Source organism: Puccinia triticina, chromosome 1A (genome assembly GCF_026914185.1).
Source record: "Puccinia triticina chromosome 1A, complete sequence".
Classification (NCBI taxonomy): domain Eukaryota; kingdom Fungi; phylum Basidiomycota; class Pucciniomycetes; order Pucciniales; family Pucciniaceae; genus Puccinia; species Puccinia triticina.
In genome coordinates, this window is record NC_070558.1 from 8502838 (window position 1) to 8521115 (window position 18278).

Genomic DNA, 18278 nt, shown 5'->3' on the forward strand with positions numbered 1-18278 from the left:
TTTAACTAGACAACTAGGTTTACTATATTACATGTGCTGCAGAGATGGTTTGCAACTATCACTAAAACATTACATGTTCAATACGTCCGCGCCCGGCTCGTTGTCCCCCATCGCCCCCACATCAGCCGCTGCCGCTGGTACGCGACCGGCTGTTCAATGTCGTGGACGGGGACCGTCAAAAGCCGCAGCGCAAGGAGATACGTCACCATCTCTTGGCTTCCGTCTATCTTCCGTTGCGTTGGCCTCTTGCCAATCTCTCAATGACTCCTTCTGGCGAGCAAGCCCCTCTCCCAGTTGGGCCCCCAAAGCCAGCCCCCGCGTCTCTCTCCCTTCCCTCCGTGATCAACCTTGCAGCAATGCCGAAGAATTGCAGCACAATCCCATCATCCATAGCTATCAAATATCAATATTTAAGAAAATGAAATAGAATAAATATAAATCAATAGCCTGTGAATCATAAAGAAAAATTACAAGTCTTTTGGTAGTTTAAGAACTACTGTTATTTAATTTAGCACAACTTACCTAAGAGGATAGCAGTCAGGATAAAGCATGAATTTTCTGCAAACCAGCAAAACTTTATGTGAAGTTGGAATATACATATCTCAGCAGCTGAGAAAAAATAAGCTACCAACACATAATTTAATCCTGATAAGCCCTCATGTCATGCATAGCTGGATGAAAACTACTTGTAGATTAAGAGTTGATGACAGTAGGAAGTTCCCAGAGACTAATCTAAAAGGATTAAAAGACATCAAGAGCCTAAATGGAGACATTTATTTTTATTGAACTTGGTTTAAGTAGGTGGGTGGAGAGGAGGGCTTTCCCCAGGGAGGAAAACCAAAGGAGTTGTCTAAAGAAATAATGGGAAGTCTTTGTGAGAGATTTCAGGTAGGCATGGGCGAGAATGTGAGCTGTGAAATCTGGCTAGAAGGGGGGATTCAAAACAGGACTGAAGGAACTAAACATAAGATCTGCAGCGGCAAAGCCGCCTTGGCCTCTAGTGAAAAGTAAAAGCTTCATGTTGAGACACCAATTGTCCCCCTGATGTACGCGAGTACATGAGGGGGACAATATGACATAATTCGCCTTTCACATCCTCATGAAAAGGAGAAAATGGTCATGGAGCCAAGAAAGGCCTATATTTTGGATGAGTTCTGGATTAATTCCAGATGAGTTCTGGATTATTCCTTGGCAAGTTATGGTTTATTTCAGGATGATTTCCAACTGATTTCAAGCTTACTTCCAGTCTTGTTCATACCTATTCAATATTTCTTTACCAAAGGCCTCCAGCAGTTATGGAAGAAAGTTACGGTAAGGCACTCCCTGGGGAGTGGGAACATATCTCCCCTGGTGTGTAGGCTTGGAGGGGAGGGCGTTGGTGGTGGTTGTGTTGGGTGGAGGGGGATTGGGTTTGTTGCAATGGGAGATATGGTGATGGTTGCAGTGTTTCAGGCAAGTGGTGAAAGTCAAGGCAGGGGGGACAAGCTTTAAGGTGGTTGGTGTTGGTTGATTGGAAAGCATCAACGGCGAGGCATTGGGGACAATCTGTAAGGTGTGTGGTGGCAAGTAGCTCCGGACAGCTGATTTAAGGAGCACAGTTCCATCAGCTTGAGGCCCCAGGGGATCCGGTTTTTTCCTACCCCCTCCCTGGGATCCAACTAATCACTTGACTAGGGTCTTTGTCTGTGTTTAATAGGGTTTTTCACAATAAGCATTTTTGCTTCCTGCAGCCCTAACTTTTGTTACTTGCAGGTGACATACTCACATAAATTTAAGCCTAAATTTTCAGCAAGAAAACACCTTCAGCAACCTCTACCCAGCATATCTGGCTGGGAAGAAGTCATCCCAGTTTAACTCGGATGCACTCAACCAATTGAAAATGGGTTGATCTCATCCAATGAAATGTAAAACCAAGGGACCTTGAATTTATATTTCATCAGTTGAGATCAACCAAGTTTAAATTGGTTGAGTTCATCCCAGTTTAACTGGGATAACCTCAACCCAGCCAATTATGCTGGCAGTGCTCAAAGTTGTTAGATTATGATTAAAGCAGGCACCTAGAGTTAGCCCAACCTGGGTTTGAGTCCTGGTGGAGCCATTTCTTTCTTTTCTGACAAAAGTGATACTCATGAGTGGCACATCCACCCTTTTAATACAACACACACCTAACCCACTGTGTATTGGATTGCTTGGGTCTGCACAAGTATTGACACACCAATACATGTAAAGCCAATGAATTTATTGGTATGGGTGCTGTGATACATGTATTGGGTAGTGATACTTGTATTGCTACATTGATACAAGTATTGCTACATTGATACAAGTATTGCTACATTGATACAAGTATTGCTGCATTGACACAAGTATTGCTAACAAGTATTGCTACATCAGTACAAGCATTACTACATCAGTACAAGTATTGCTACATCAATACCAGTATGGCTACATCAATACAAGTATCACTGCATCAATACAAGTATTGCTAGAACAATACAAGTATTGTTGCACCAATACATGTATTGCTACAGCGGCACCTGTATTGATACACCAATACCAGTATTTCTACAGCAATACATGTGTCTTTGCATGCAGCCCTATATGTAACGAATATCTTGTTAATTATGGATTAACATGTGCTTTATTTGTTATCCGTTGAAGCTGACTAACAGGATGATTGGCGTTGGATCTCCTTGGCTTTTGTAATCGGGTAACATCGCGCATGATTCATGACGTCTTTCATTAACATTTATGTCGTCATCGTATGCTTCTGCGAGCTTGTCTTTATCTCTTTTTCTTCGTATCCGGTTGTTCCTCCTTTCCTCTCTTTCTCCATCGGAATATTCTTTATCATCATTTCCTCAGAAATCTAAATTATCATTATCAACAAAATCAATTACAAACGATCTGAGTTATCCTTATAAGGTTTCTATTTGCACATCGCTTAGAACCTTACATCTAGTTACTATCCAAGCATTGGCGAGTTGTCCTCTTGGATTAAACTTCATAGCCAATATATAGCAAATTGGTAGTAGCCTGATCCTCACATTTATATTCCGATCTTTCAAAAACATACTATTATAACTTTATATTTCCAAATTTTTTACCTTCCGAACAATGTCTGAAGTCTCCGATATGGCACCCATTACTCCTCTCCGAAACTCTCCTGCTGTTACTCCTTCCCCTCCTCTGGTTGCCGATCTTCCAATCTCTGATACGGCGCATCAATTTTTTTTGGTCAACACCCCATCTCCTTTCAATCACAATTCCCCTTTGTTCATGTCGTTTTCCCCTCGATACATTCCAACAACCTCTCCACAGCCGCAAGATCAACAGCGAATTCAGCAAGGACCCTCAACAAGCCGTCCTCTTCCTTCGGGTTCCGGTAAACAACGAGAAGCTTTGGATGACGACATGTCGGCTCTCCTGTCCAACTTACGGGTCGACAATTCGACTCAATCTACTTTGATTCAAGAACAGGCTGCTTTGATTGCGCTTTTGAATGCGCAGGCTCGACAAGACAAGACTGTGATCTCTAATCTTCAAGCCGAGACCAAGAACATCAAGGACATTTTTCATTCTGAATTGATGAAAACTCAGGCTACCCATGATCAATCTATCACTCATCTTCGAGGTCTTTTCGAGGGTTCCACGAATTCGTTGGGAGGACGGTTGGGTCGATTGGAGGTTGCTAGCTCTCAACCGGCGGTTTCCCGCATATTCGTAGAGCCCCCTCATCAATCCCATATTTTTTTTACCGGGGCGCCTCGCGAAACTAACAACTTTTGTTTCACGATGAGAAACTCTTTCGAGCGAATAGGGGAACAGTTCAATACTGAGAAGCAGAAGATTTTGTGGATCTCCGGGTACTTTCGCGCGGGTCCAGGCCGTATGGATGGCGAGGTGCCGTCTTACACATGGTGGCGAGGTTTACTTTCCAACAATGCGGCGGCTCTTAATTTACCGGCCTTGAAGGCGTCTTCTAGGATGGAATACGTAATCCCTGAGCTCCATGACGTTGACTCATTCATCAATTCCATTGAGCGCACGTTTGCTAACCACCATGAGTTGGAGGAAGCGGAAGCGGCGTTTTATTCGGCTCGTCAAGGCAACAAGACGATCGAAGAGTTTAACATTTTATTCAACTCCCTTTTGAGGCCTTTGGTCCTTGATGATCGATCGAAATGTAAAGCGTATGATAAGGCGATTGACAACAATCTTGTCAAGCTGGCGCTCATCAGAGGTCCATGGAACGATGTAGTGGATTTGAGTGAAAAACAGGAAATAGCGGTTTCGGTTTCCAGAAATTTGGCTGGGGTAACCAAGATTCTTGACCCAAAGTTCAACCCATCTCGACCTGCTAATCCTCCTCAGCAACTTCCCGCGCCGGCTCATCATCCGCCGCCTAAGGTCCCTGACGGAGATGCCATGGATTTGGATGAGGTGGCCGCCGCGATGAAGGATGCAAACTTCTCTTATGCTGACTTTCGACAAGAATGTGTCTATTGAAATATCTGTATCCGTTGCGGGGGCGCCTTCGACGATTCTCATTATCAAAAACGGGGTTGTACGTTGGGGCCAGAAATGAAAATGGATATGTCGGATATGCTACAGTTGTGGAAGGAATGGGGAGGTTCGGTTCGGAAGAAGAAGTCGGGAAGGCGAAGCGATTCAAAGTGGGCTCCAGAAAATCTCGCTCAACGACCTCAATCAGGTTATCGCCGCGAGAAGCAACGGGCTCAGGTGGACGACTCTCGCTCATCTACTCCGGTCGAGCGCCCTGATAAAGGGAAGAAGAGGCAGTCTTTGGCGGAGGTCGATGGATTGCCTTTCAAAAAGCGATCTTCCGACAATTCTAGTCATGATAAACTGGACGACCCCGCCTTATCGGCTGATGTTATCAATATGGAGGATATGTCGGCGGGGGAAGTTTTCTTCAACTCTTGTATGTCGCAAAAGATGAGTGCGACGGACTGTAAGCAAGCTCATTTCGTTAAGAAAGCCGCTCGGGCTGATAACCGTCCCTTCTTGAATGGGTCTTTACTAACTCGCGATAATATTAAAACTGATGTTTATGTTTTGGTTGATTCTGGTGCTTCGGCTTCTTTTATTGACATTACCTTTGCTAAAGAATCAAAATTAAAGACATTCGACATGCCAATCAAGGTTCAATGTAAATCCTTTGATGGATCGGCAGCGACTTCTGGCGAGATAGTATCTTATGCAAAAGGAGATATTTTAATCCCCACCGTTTGCGGTTCCTTTCTTTCTTCTCAAGTGACTCTTTATTTAACTACGCTGGCCTCGGCTAATGTTATATTAGGAAATTCCTGGTTAACAGATTCAGGCACGTTTGTTGGAGGGTCTGACAGCGATGTTGTAATGTATGATAACGTACAAGAGATTTGTGATTCCTCATGTAATGAAGCTAAGCTGCTTACCCATGAGTTTGCTGATGTTTTTGTCACAGAGAGTTTGGCTCGTTTGCCTCCGCACCGAGGGCAGTTTGATTGTAAGGTTAATCTGAAGGAGGGAGCCATCCCTCCGTTTGGTAAAATGTATAACTTGAGCAAATCGGAAAGGGACGAGTTAAAAACTTACGTTGACGAGAATTTAGCCAAGGGTTTTATTAGGTTGTCTTCTTCGTCGGCCGCGGCTCCTATCTTTTACGTGAAAGTGGAGGGTAAAGCCAATCGACCTTGTGTAGATTATCGAATCCTCAACAACATGACAGTCCGGGATTCTTATCCTCTGCCCGTTATTGCTCACCTCCTCAACAATCTACAAGGGTGTAAATTTCTTTCGAAGATCGATCTCAAGGCGGCTTTCAACTTACTAAGAGTGGCGGAGGGACACGAATGGAAGATAGCGTTCAGGACCCCATGGGGGTTGTATGAATATCAAGTCATGCCGTTTGGTTTGGCTAATGCTCCCGCAACGTTTCAGCGTTTCATTCAGCACGTGTTGCGTGAGTATCTCGATGTCTGTTGTTTTGTGTATATTGATGATATTCTTATTTATTTGAAGACAAAGGAACAGCATTTGTTGGACTTGCGACGAGTCTTGCGGAAGCTGCGGGAGTTTTCTTTGAAGGCTTCTTTGCGGAAATGTGAGTTCTTTTGTTCGCAAGTAACGTTCCTGGGTTTTGATATTACTGACAAGGGATTAAAGATGAACAATCGTAAGCTTAATACTATAAATGACTGGCCTTTGCCGACAACGGTTCGAGGTCTTAGGAAGTTCCTGGGTTTTACTAATTTTTATAGGCGCTTTATACCGAGGTTCTCTTCGGTGGCGGGTCCTTTGACCACTTTAACTCAGGGTAAGTACAGCGATTCGACTTTGCTCAATTCTAAGAGTGCCGTGGTTGCTTTTGAAGCGCTGAAATCTCTCTTTATAAAAGAGCCTTTACTGCTCCATTTTGACTTCGAAAAAGACAGGGTGGTGCATGTGGACAGCTCCGGATACGCGATCGCGGCGGTTCTCAGTCAGCCAGATCTCAAGGGTGATTATCTCCCTGTGAGCTACTATTCTCGGAAATTGTCGGACAGGGAGCGCTCGTGGAAGATTTTCGACTTGGAGTTATTGGCGATTGTTTCGGCTTGCCAGGAATGGCGTGCTTGGTTGATGGGAACGGTTAATCCGGTTACCATGTACTCTGATCACTCCAACCTCTTATATTTTAAAACTGCTAAGTACTTGTCTCCAAAGCAGGCTCGCTGGGCTTTATTTTTGGATAATTTTAATATGCTAATCTATCACATTAATGGTTCTAAAAATCCAGCGGATGGGCCTAGCCGGCGCGATGACTACTGCGAAGGGAGGATTGTAAGTGGAGACGCTAATTTGATTACTAAACGAATGGTTTCGTGCGATGCGATCAGTGGCGGATCGGCTGGATCCCCCATAACCTCTCACGATTTATTCTTTCAACGGCCAACGGAGGCGCTTTTGTCTTATTTTTCTCCATTCTATACTCCCAAAGAATTGGCTAACATACATGTTTCATTGATTGACGGTATCTATTGGCATAACAGTAGAGTTTGCGTGCCAATCTCTTTGCAGGCTAGAATTTTAGCGATGTATCATGATACGCCCGCTATGGGCCATCCGGGCATCGCCAAGACTTTGTCAACTTTGACCAGAACGTTTTCCTGGCCGGGGGTGCGCTCATTGGTTATCCAATATGTCAATAGTTGTGATTCTTGTCAGCGGGTGAAGGCAAGACAAAGGGCCCCGGATGGCAAGCTGGTTTCCATTGTGGCAAATCCTAAACCCTGGAGCGTGATCGGAATGGATATGATTGTAAAGTTACCTCTGTCTGAGGGATTTGACTCGATCTTGGTTGTGATTGATTTACTTAGCAAGCTGACGCATTTTATACCATGCAAGGAGGCTTCTTCTTTGGTGGTTTTGGCTTCTTTGTTTAAGAAGCATATTTTCCGTCTCCACGGCTTATCACCCACAAACCGATGGGCAAACTGAGCGAATGAATCAAGTGGTCGAGGATTATCTACGCCATTTTTGTTCATACTATCAAGATAATTGGGACAAATTTCTGGACATGGCGGAGTTCTACATAAATAATACGGATTCGGCGAGTTTGAAAATTTCTCCTTTCTTCTTTTCCTATGGTTTTCACCCCCGATTTAATATTATGACTGAGAATACGGGCCGCAAGACTTTAGATGACTTCATGGTTGATTTGCAAGTGACTCAGGAAACTGCGACTGAATGTCTGCGACAAGCGCGGATTAAACAAGCAGAATATTATAATAAGGGTAAATGAGATGCTCCAGTATACCGCGAAGGCAAGCAGGTTTTGTTGTTGCGAAAGTTCATTCAATCACGGCGTATTAACTCAAAATTAGATTACAGATACATCAGACCTTTCAAAGTAGTTAAGATGGTAGGCCCCAACGCAGTAGAATTAGATTTAGCTGCTGATTATCCTAAACTTCATCCTGTATTTAACGTTTCCTTGCTGACTCGTTATGTTACTCCCTCAAGTGTTCCAGGTCGATTGTCAAATTTGGGTATTAAGGATAAGTATTACACTGATGAACAAATTGTAGACTGGACTAGAATTAAAGCCGTTCTCGATGTCAGGGTTGTTTCTAAAGGTAAGCTGGATTATTTAATTGCATGGCACAATTCAACGCCGGGGGAAGACACTTGGGTGTCTCAGAATCATATTCCGGTGGCCGCTAATAAATTTTTGGACGAGTTTTGACGTTTGTCGGAGATGAAGAAGAAAAAGAATAACAAGAAGAGTAAGGTGAATGTTAATAAGGAGTAGTAGGCAAGGCTTATTTTGTAACGAATATCTTGTTAATTATGGATTAACACGTGCTTTATTTGTTATCCGTTGAAGCTGACTAACAGGATGATTGGCGTTGGATCTCCTTGGCTTTTGTAATCGGGTAACATCGCGCATGATTCATGACATCTTTCATTAACATTTATGTCGTCATCGTATGCTTCTGCGAGCTTGTCTTTATCTCTTTTTCTTCGTATCCGGTTGTTCCTCCTTTCCTCTCTTTCTCCATTGGAATATTCTTTATCATCATTTCCTCAGAAATCTAAATTATCATTATCAACAAAATCAATTACAAACAATCTGAGTTATCCTTATAAGGTTTCTATTTGCACATCGCTTAGAACCTTACATCTAGTTACTATCCAAGCATCGGTGAGTTGTCCTCTTGGATTAAACTTCATAGCCAATATATAGCGAATTGGTAGTAGCCTGATCCTCACACTATATCAAGCTATTGGTATAGCAATACAAGTATTGATACACCAATACATGTAGCTTTACAGCAAGTACAATCATACCTGTATTGCTACAACACAGTATTGCTATAGCAAACATGTATCTTCACTAGAGGTGTTGACTGTATGTGTCACCCGTAAGGGGTGACTGTAGTGTTTCATCAAGATGGGGAGGAGTTGGGAGTGCTCAAGAACATTTCCATCACCCCAGAACTACTTGCACAGGTTTCTTGGGTCATAAAATTTAAGGTGTGCAGCTTGTGCAGCGCAAGTAAGGAATACTCAAGCTCACCCAAACCTCTTCCCAGGTATCCTTATTGTGAAACCCCCTGTGCGCTATTTATCCAGGAGTCTAGGATTCTGTGGATTTAAGAAAGTGGGATAGTTTGACACATTGTATCTATAGTTTAGTGGGTTTTGGCAACAAAGGGTAGTTACGTTACTCTACGTTATCCGACGTTTTTGGGTAACGTAACTACCCTCGTTACCCAGGGCTCCCCGTTACTTTACTAGTAACGGGGGCATTTTAAGCCCCGCGTGTAACGTAACGGGCCTCAAAAAAGCGGCCCGTTATCGCGTTATCCGCTCGATAACACAAAAACAGACTAATTAAGGCTGTTTTTGCTTTAATATTTGCTTGATATCAGCAGCCAATGCAAAAACAGATCATTGGAGGCTGTTTTTGCCTTGATATTTGCTTGTTATCAGGGGCCATGTGTGCCCCGATAACGTAAATAATATAAAAATAAGGGCCTTCCTGTGGTGCAATAACGTAATTGCACCAACGTTACGCGTAACGCGTAGATAACGGCAAAAATTACGGTACGTTACCGTTATCTACGCGTTACGCGTAGCGTAACTACCCTTTGTTGGTTTTGGTAGGTTTTGGTCATATGAAATACAAGTTTATATCCCTTTTTTGCATACAAAATTCCCATTCCCCTTGGGGCCTTTCACATCCTGTGACTTTTGCAACCCCTGGAACCCTAAATTTGGGGACTATGCCCTTGTAGGAGAAATAATATCTCGTTGAGGATTGTTTCTTAGGCACTTGCTTAAGCAAATAAAGAAGGGCAGGAAATTATTGTCAAAGCCACTCGAACGGAGGTCCGGGGGGCCCGCGCAGAGCGCTCTCTTCGCCGCCAGCCACAGCGCCCACCAGGGACTTGTGTTAAGTTGGACCATTTGTTGCGTCTGGATAGTCATTTGTAGTTGATTTCATCGGACATAAATGCCTGCAAAACTAGAGGATTGTCTACATGAATAATGGACTGAAACACTACCAATTGGAAGAACGGGCAGGTTAGGACATTAGCGCTTACTAAAACAATTGCATAGGAAACAGCTGAACACAGGAGTCAAAATAAAACAACATGAAGATGATGAAAACATCAAGGCAAGATTTACTTTCTGAAAGAAAATCATCAGATTAGAATGAACCGTACGAAGCGTTGAATAGTTGTAGGGAAAATTCAAGCAAATTGCGGCTCCACATTGTCTCTTAAAGCCATGTGAACTGCTTTGAATGTAGCGAGAAAACGGGTAACAGCCAGTTTGAACTGTTCCTTCCATATTGTGTACCATTCGAGGAACTCATGGTGAGACTGGGCTGGAGTTGAAGTTGGATTAGAAGCTTGATCGTCCAAATACTCGTTTAGAATCTTGATGGGTCCTCTAAAGCAGTTCAGAAGACTAGGCGTCTCCATGCCAACAGCGTGATTCATAGGATTCGGTATTTCAAAGGTGGTCATCAAAGCTTGTGGGACGCCGGACGTAAGTGTCGCGTGGATGAATTTCGCGAGCTGAATTGGAGGCATCTCCGAGATTGGATGAGATTTGGTCTTGTTGGCTTTGGAAATCGTTTTGTAGAATAGTCTGGATATTTTGACGAGTGACAGGAAGTCTTGCTGCAATCGTTGGTAAGATTTGAAGACCGGTAAGGATCCTAGATCTTGGATCAAATGATCAGCCTCTTGCGCCATTGTCCTCCACTCTTCCTGAAGAACTCCGAGATCCGACAGCCCAAGCCATTTGACGACGTCATCTATATAATCCCTCATGATGTGTGTATCGTTAATCAACTTTCTCCATCCATAGTGTCCTACTCGCATGTCGGATACTCTCATCGAGATGTGTAACACACCACCATATATCTGAAACAATCCCGATAGACTTTCCATAAGATCGAGCATCTTCGTTTGGGTGAATTCGCCTCGATAGCTCGTTACGTCTGGGAGGTTCGCTGGGCCCATTTCCGCGGGATCACTGGGGAGCCAAAATGAGGTCATTGAGGTAAAAATGTGATCGACGACGCCCTCAACTTCTTTGAGGGCTTTCAATCCGGCTTGAAACTTCGAAGGTTCAATTTGCTCGAAGTGAGCGGGACCGAACAAAATATCGCACACGCGGGAAAGTTTGTCTCGCAAGGACGGCAAAAGGATCTTTTCGATTTGGCGGGAGTGGCTGCTAAAGTCGGACGACACTTGTAAACGGCGTTGGTTGTCATAAAATTCATCGATGCATCTTTCCGTTTTTCCGATCAGATCTTCAAATGCAGTTACGAGTAAAGCTGAGAAGAAAAGAATCATCAATATGGATGGGTTTTATCTGGTGCATACTTCATTGCAATCGGAATTTTCATGGATTAACGGCACATGAGCTGACCTGGATCGCGAGGCAGTGCAAGACTACATATGAGGATAGGTTCCGTATCATTAATTTCATGAGCGTGTTCTCGCATCCATTGTACCGGGTCTCGATCAAATGCCTCCTGATCAAATTCAAGCATCCATGGCTGTGGTTCTCCTTCATGTTCTTCGATCCATTGCTCTGGGATATCCATGATTTGTTCGTTCAATTCTTTCGGTGGGTAGTCTGTGATAAGCTAGACCGTGCTGAGAACAGCGGACACGAAGCAAGATGAGTGGGAGTTGGGTGTGGAAGGATGAGGATATCATTATGGGAAAGCTGGAAGAAAGAGAGAGGAGAAAAAGAAACACTGTACCTGAGGATAGCGGAAGGTGAGTGGGAGTTGGCTGTGGAAGGAGGAAAGAGTGCTTCCAGAATCCACGCCCTGACCTGTCTCTGGTAAATATAGATACACCATGACATGTGAAAGATGAGTGAAACCGTAGACCCGCTTGGGCGCACTGTTATACGTCACATGTATTGATGGGCAGCTTTATGACACGCGACCCCCGGGGTTCTCAGAAGCTTGGTGGCAACGGGGGGCGAACTGCGGGTCATAAATTTGCCCTATGACGTAGGTATATAACGGTGCGTCCAAACGGGGCAAGGAACGAGCTGGTGGGATCACTGCCCTAGCTCGCAGACATTTCAAGCCATCCAACCGACAGCGCTAGCAGTAGCAAGCTCATAGCAATTCAATCACAGTGGCAGAAAATGTATGTGGCCGTGTGTCTGTTTTAACTGCTTGGAGAATACTTATGCTACGCTGAGCCTTGCCATTTTCTTTATGTAGACCACTACTGAGCAGTGATGGATCAATCCCAGATCAACGCACTCACCTATGCCAATTTGAACAAACTAAGTGTTGGGTTCTTATCTATTGTAGTGGCAAGCGTGTTTCTTTTTTTCTAGCCTTGAGGTCTTGTTCTCCCCTTTTCCGCAAGTGAATATAACAATGGCCAACGGGGGGCTCAAATGGAAAGGAAAACTGACTGTTTGTGATCTTGGGCTTTTTGATTGTCATAGCCACTCTCCAGTAGTCTAGCAGGATGCTTAACGTATCAGTTTATCAATTACTTGAACACCAAAATGTTCACTCAAACTCAAGCCCAACATCAAATGCCGAACCACGTCCAAAAACAAATGTCACCATCCCCAGCTTATCATCAAACCCACCAGTTTCAAGAGAAACCTAAAAAGATTGCATATCTTGACCGGAATAACAATGAAATCGAGGGGGAGGTCGTGGTTGGCCAGTTGGAAACTAAAAAGGCTGAAGAGCTTGACGTCAAACCTCGAAGTTTGCCCCTTCATCCATCGACTTTCCACAGCAATTACCAACCCGAATTCTTTGACATAAGAGTTGATAACCAACACGATTATTCTTGCAATAGGCGAAATTGGTTCAGCCGTTTGAATATCTTCCACCAACAATTCGAATTTTTAAATGATAAATTCAATGTACTCGTATTTTTCATTCTCATGGCAAACCTATTTAGTCTCGTGCGTCATCACTTTGTCATCTTATTTTGTCTGCTCTGGAAATTGTCAAGAAATCTGACTGCTGACTTGCTACTTAATATGTTTACTTTGGGGAATGGTTGATTGGGGTCGTTCAGGCACTGGAAATACTTGTGCGTGTCAATTTTTCCTGATTATTTACTGTTTTGGAATTCTACCAGAAGTTGACCGGTGGATTTTTACTTCTTTCTTCTTGGAAATGGTTTATCGGGGTCTTTAAAGGTATTTAAATCTTTGGCTCATCATACTTTAGTCGACGCAGGCTTAACTCGAGTTTACAGCTGGCAATTATCAAACTTGCTTGTCGTCAACTTGTGGGTTCTACCTCGGCTCACTGAACATTTTTTCTTGCTCTGTTCCATGGTGGGATCCGAAGCTGATTAGACGTTGAGCCTTTTTGACTATCCTTAGCTTGATATCCACAGGCACTAGAGTATACTTTGCTAGATTGGCATCAACCATGCTAAGAGCACCGAAGTTGTTCTTAGTTTGTTCATTAATCCTACTCTTAATCAGTCTAGGCGGCTTGATTTTTCAGTCAGTTTTGGTCGGAGCCCATTTGATTGACTATGATCAGATCCGGGTAATCTTTACTCGTAGTGGAAGCGTGGACCAAACTCTTACAGATTTTGTCAACGATCTTGGTGATTATTTCAGATTAATTGGTCTCCATAGAATCCGACTAGATATTCTCCAATTAGCTTGGTTAGGGCCACCTCTCGCATGGGACCTATTAATCACAACAGTCTTAATGTTCAACGCTTTGGATTCTCGCAAGCGCTGTCGATTTGGGTCAGCTGATGGAAGAATCTCTTTGGGAATTACCATCATGTTTGAGTAAGTAAGGAAGACTTGTGCAGACCTTACAGACTGGTGTCATGAGATGCAGATCACAATCAGCATAACCGATATTGATTTGATCTGTTTCTTCCTTTCCGTGGACCCACTTCCCCAACAATGACTGCTAGAACTATGTTCCTCGTCACTTTGGCTACTTTCATTGTGTTGTGTATCTGCCTTGGTAAGACTACTTTCGCAGCGCGTCGGTTATAACGGTGCTCACTCGTGCCAGTTTTAATATGTTGGGTTTTAGTTCTAGGCGGTAAAGTAGCTATAGATTTTGAAAGAATGAACACACTTTATGGTGGATTTGATGGTTTTGTGACCAAGTTACATACCATTTCAATCTGTAGGTTCTAAAACCCGAAATCTACCGCTTCTTTTGGCTTGGCTTGCCCTTATCCATGCATGCCGTATCACGAAAAACTGATCCCGTTTTTTGTTCATTTTGGTTCAACCAATCAAAAGTTTGCAGCTTGCAGCACAAAGTGAATGACAGGTTGAGGTTGGAGCAGAAGCTTATCATCAGTTCGCAAAGGACGCGCGACTCGGCTCTCAGTGGATATGGTCTTGGGCACAGTGTAGGATCTGGAGACCCCACCTATCACGGAAGGCAATCCACCAGGAAAGGACCGCAAGCAGTTCAATTCCCCGATTTTGCTGAAACAGACCTCGAGGTTTCTGAAGAAGACGGAAGTGTTGTGGTTGAGGGTAGCGAGGAGAATGAGTTTGATGAACGCAATGTGGATGACGAAACGGAGGAAGAAAACACATCAGTCCACGCCACCGAAAACTTGAGAGTAAACCGTCTGGCGCCAGCTATCGAATGTTGTAACTCGGCGCATCTATCACAAAAACAAATCGTGCTAAATAAATTCAACGTTGAAGACTTCGATGTCAAATTTCCGGAACAAGCCAAGATCATGAACCATCATCATGTTGCGAAGACCTCTGAAATTGAAGGGTTAGCTAGTGGGCCAGTGGTGGATTGCCCACCTGGGTTGCAATCAAACTTAGGCTTGAAGATATTCGAAGACCCACAGGAATTGATAGATGCCCAACACCATCACATTCGCCCGCACCATGCACACTCCAATCCCAATCCCAATTTTAAATCGGCCGTTTCATCTCCGAGGCCGGGGTAAATACTTCTCTTATTGCGTTGCCTTCCTCCTTTTCTTGCTATGCACCCGCTGATCACTGCTATATATTTCACTTGAATGATCATGGTTTCTCTCGGGCAAAAAAAAAAAAATCGGATTCGACCGCGATAAAGTTTTGCACCGAATCAATCGATTCCATGAAATGCCACGAGAAGGTTATTGCTGCTTGTAAGAAAACAAGCAGGCTAGGCTGTTTAGTGAAGACCGCAGCAATTTGCGATGAATCAGTAAGATTCTCGAAAACGCCTTCCCAGCTGAACATTTTTTTACTTCTTCCATGACCACCGACATTATATAGATCAAGTTAAAGTGCACCTCTTCCTCACCGGGGAAGTATCAACTTTATTGTATACTTTTTTTCATCCAATATTCGTCATCAATCATACATGTATTTTTTGTTTTGCCGATTTATCTCGTTCTGGTCGATTTTTAAACTTTGTATCAGGATCACAACAAGTGAATGCATAAATGTAGTTTTATCAATTTTGAAATTTCTTATATACACCACGGCTGCAAGAAAAGTTTCTTGTGACTGATGTGAAAAGTTTTAGGTTTTCAAGTGGTGTGCAAAAAGTTTTGTGGTTTGAGTTTGGTTATGGGAAACGTTTTTGGGTGTGAAAAGTTTTGAAAAAGGTTTTCACAGTTCCAATGCGGTTATGGAAAAGTTTTGCAGTTTTCAAACGGTTATCGGAAAAGTTTCCGGTTTGGAGATGGTTTTGGGAAAGTTTCTGCTCTCCCCCAACCATTTTGAAATGTTTCAGGAAACTTATTAGTCTCCAGAAACTTCTGGCCCGAACTTTTCACCCAAACCTTTCAATCTGGTTCAAGATAAAGTTTATTGGAAAGTTATCCAGCCTGACAAAACGTTTCCGGATGGAAAAAGTTATTTGGCCGCTCCAAAAAGTTGGCCAAAACTTTCCTTGAAAATAAGGGCCTGTACCATAGCCGGGAAAAAAACAGTTTTTCCCCCGGAAATTAATTTATTTGCAAAAAAACTGTTTTCACCAAAAAACACGTACCACAGCGCCTGTTTTTTGACATATCCGGAAAATAGTTTTCCTCGAAAATGGGTGCTTTTCAAAAACAGGTCTGACCCTGTTTTTTGGAAGCTATTTTTCCACTTCTCTGCACTGCACCAACATCCAAGCAGCATGCCCAAGTCCATCGACAATCTCATTGACCCTGTTGTCCTAATGGACACCATCCCACCACCCACATCGGAACCCAACCTGCCAACAACGCCTGCTCCGATGCCTCAATCCAAGAAATTCAAGCCCAATAAAGTCGTCCGTACTCGAGAACGACAGCTATTAATAGGAGTACACTCCCTCCTTGATGCCCGGTCCGTACCTGCCATCAAAAGTCACTCGCCCAATTCTTGATGACCGGCTTGTTCCAATCCTTGAGAGGAGTATGTACTTCCCAAGATGACCGGAACGAGCCGGTCATCAAGAGGAAGATGTACTGATCAAGATGACCGGTTCGTTCCGGTCATCAAGGAAGTATGCACTCCTCCCGATGACCGGAACGAACCCTTCCCTTGATGACCGGGTCGTTACGGTCATTTGGAGGAGTGCATATTTCCTTGATGACCGGAACAAACTGGTCATCAAGAGGAGTATCCACTCCTCTCGATGACCGGTTTGTTGCGGTCATCTTGAGGAGTACATCTTCCACTCGATGACCAGTTTGTTCCGGTCATCAAGGGAGTATGCACTCCTCCCGATGGCCGGAACGAACCGGTCATCTAGAGGTAGATATGATGACCGGTTTGTTCCGGTCATCTTGATGAGTACACCCTCTCGACCACCGGTTTGTTCCGGTCATCTTGAGGAGTACACCCTCCTCTCGATGACTGGTTCGTTCCGGTCATCGGGAGGAGTGCATACTCCCTTGATGACCGGAACGAACTGGTCATCGAGTGGAAGATGTACTCCTCAAGATGACCGCAACAAACCGGTCATCGAGAGGAGTGGATCCTCCGGTCATCTTGAGGAGTAGATACTCCTCTTGATGACCAGTTCGTTCCGGTCATTGAGGGAATATGCACTCCTCCAAATGACCGTAACGACCCGGTCATCGAGGGAAGTGATTACTCCTGCGGTCATCAAGAGGAGTAATCACTTCCCTGGATGACCGGTTCATTTCGGCCATCTGGAGGAGTAACCAAAGGACATTGAGGGCAGCTCTCGATGATCAAACGGACCTGTCATCGAGGGGAATAGTCTCGCATCTGATCACATGGTCTTTTTATTGGGTATTGGTCAGCTGGATCTCCGATGATGTCGATGCAATGGTGGTTGATTGTGGATATCCTGGAGCCATGGTGGGATGTTTGTGGTACACGTTTTTCACATTCTGTTTTTTCAGAAATGTGTTTTTCAAAAAAAGGGAAAAGCGCAAAAAAAAAAACTATTTTACCTGCACCAAAAAAAACAAATTTTGTATGGTACAGGCCCTAAAAAGTTTTCAAAACCACTTAAAGTGGTTATCTGGGAAGTTTCACCTTTCTTGGAAGGTTTCCAAGAAAGTTTCCAGATATCTTTGCATATCCAGCTTTCCCACAAGGCCAACCCAACCGGGCTCTTGGGATCCAAGTGCCCCACATTCTTCAACTTGAACCTTCAGCCCACTCTCGAGTTCTGCCTGCCCTCCCAACAAAACAACCATGGCCGATCCCCCATCCAAATCCGACTACAATACCCACCAACCCAACTCCATCAACAGTGATGTTTCCTCCTTGTTTGACGTGGCAACCGGGCCCCCTGCTACCAACATTTGTGAGGTTCATTACGAGGTTTCAGAGACCCCCACCAACGCTGCTATCTACATCAGCTACAAGTTTTATGCCAACATTTGATACAATGCTGGCGACGCTGTGGGGTACAAAAGCATCCAGACCAACCACCATCTTCAGCCCTTGACCATCAGCGCCGCAGACATGAACTCCTTTGACTTGGCCACCTTCAAGGCGCGGATCATTGCCTACATTCGCCAGACCAGCAAGAAATACCCCGTCAATATCATTGCAGTATACTCAGATTCCAGGTCCATCCTCACCTGGAACCATGCGTTCACCAAAGGCCTCGTCCAACATCCAGCCGCGCTCGCAATGACACCCCTCACCTGCTTTCCCACTTTCCGGTTTGAGGCGATGGACACCCACTTGGGGTGGAGAATATGGCTTTCCCTCGAGATGGATCCCAATGTCCTTGTGACCCATCCCAATGCTGTGCTCTCGTTATTAGTAAGTCCTCTGCCTAACAATCTAACTATCCCTTGCAAGCTGCTAGC

At 44.1% G+C, this 18278-nt stretch overlaps 2 protein-coding genes across 2 annotated transcripts; one reads left to right on the top strand and one right to left on the bottom strand.

Moving 5' to 3' along the window:
• Window positions 1–10244: 10244 nt before the first annotated feature.
• Window positions 10245–11614, bottom strand: PtA15_1A945 (uncharacterized protein; the record flags this gene model as incomplete). Its single annotated transcript, XM_053166025.1, has 2 exons — window positions 10245–11341; window positions 11437–11614. The coding sequence occupies 2 exons, from the start codon at window positions 11612–11614 to the stop codon at window positions 10245–10247; spliced, it is 1275 nt and encodes a 424-aa protein (XP_053017158.1).
• A 656-nt stretch (window positions 11615–12270) lies between these two features.
• On the top strand, window positions 12271–15125 carry PtA15_1A946 (uncharacterized protein; the record flags this gene model as incomplete). The annotated part of the gene is made up of 8 exons (XM_053166026.1): window positions 12271–12348; window positions 12487–12978; window positions 13204–13295; window positions 13393–13818; window positions 13950–14002; window positions 14075–14170; window positions 14290–14962; window positions 15098–15125. 8 exons carry the CDS (start codon window positions 12271–12273, stop codon window positions 15123–15125), a joined length of 1938 nt encoding a protein of 645 aa, XP_053017159.1.
• Window positions 15126–18278: the final 3153 nt, after the last annotated feature.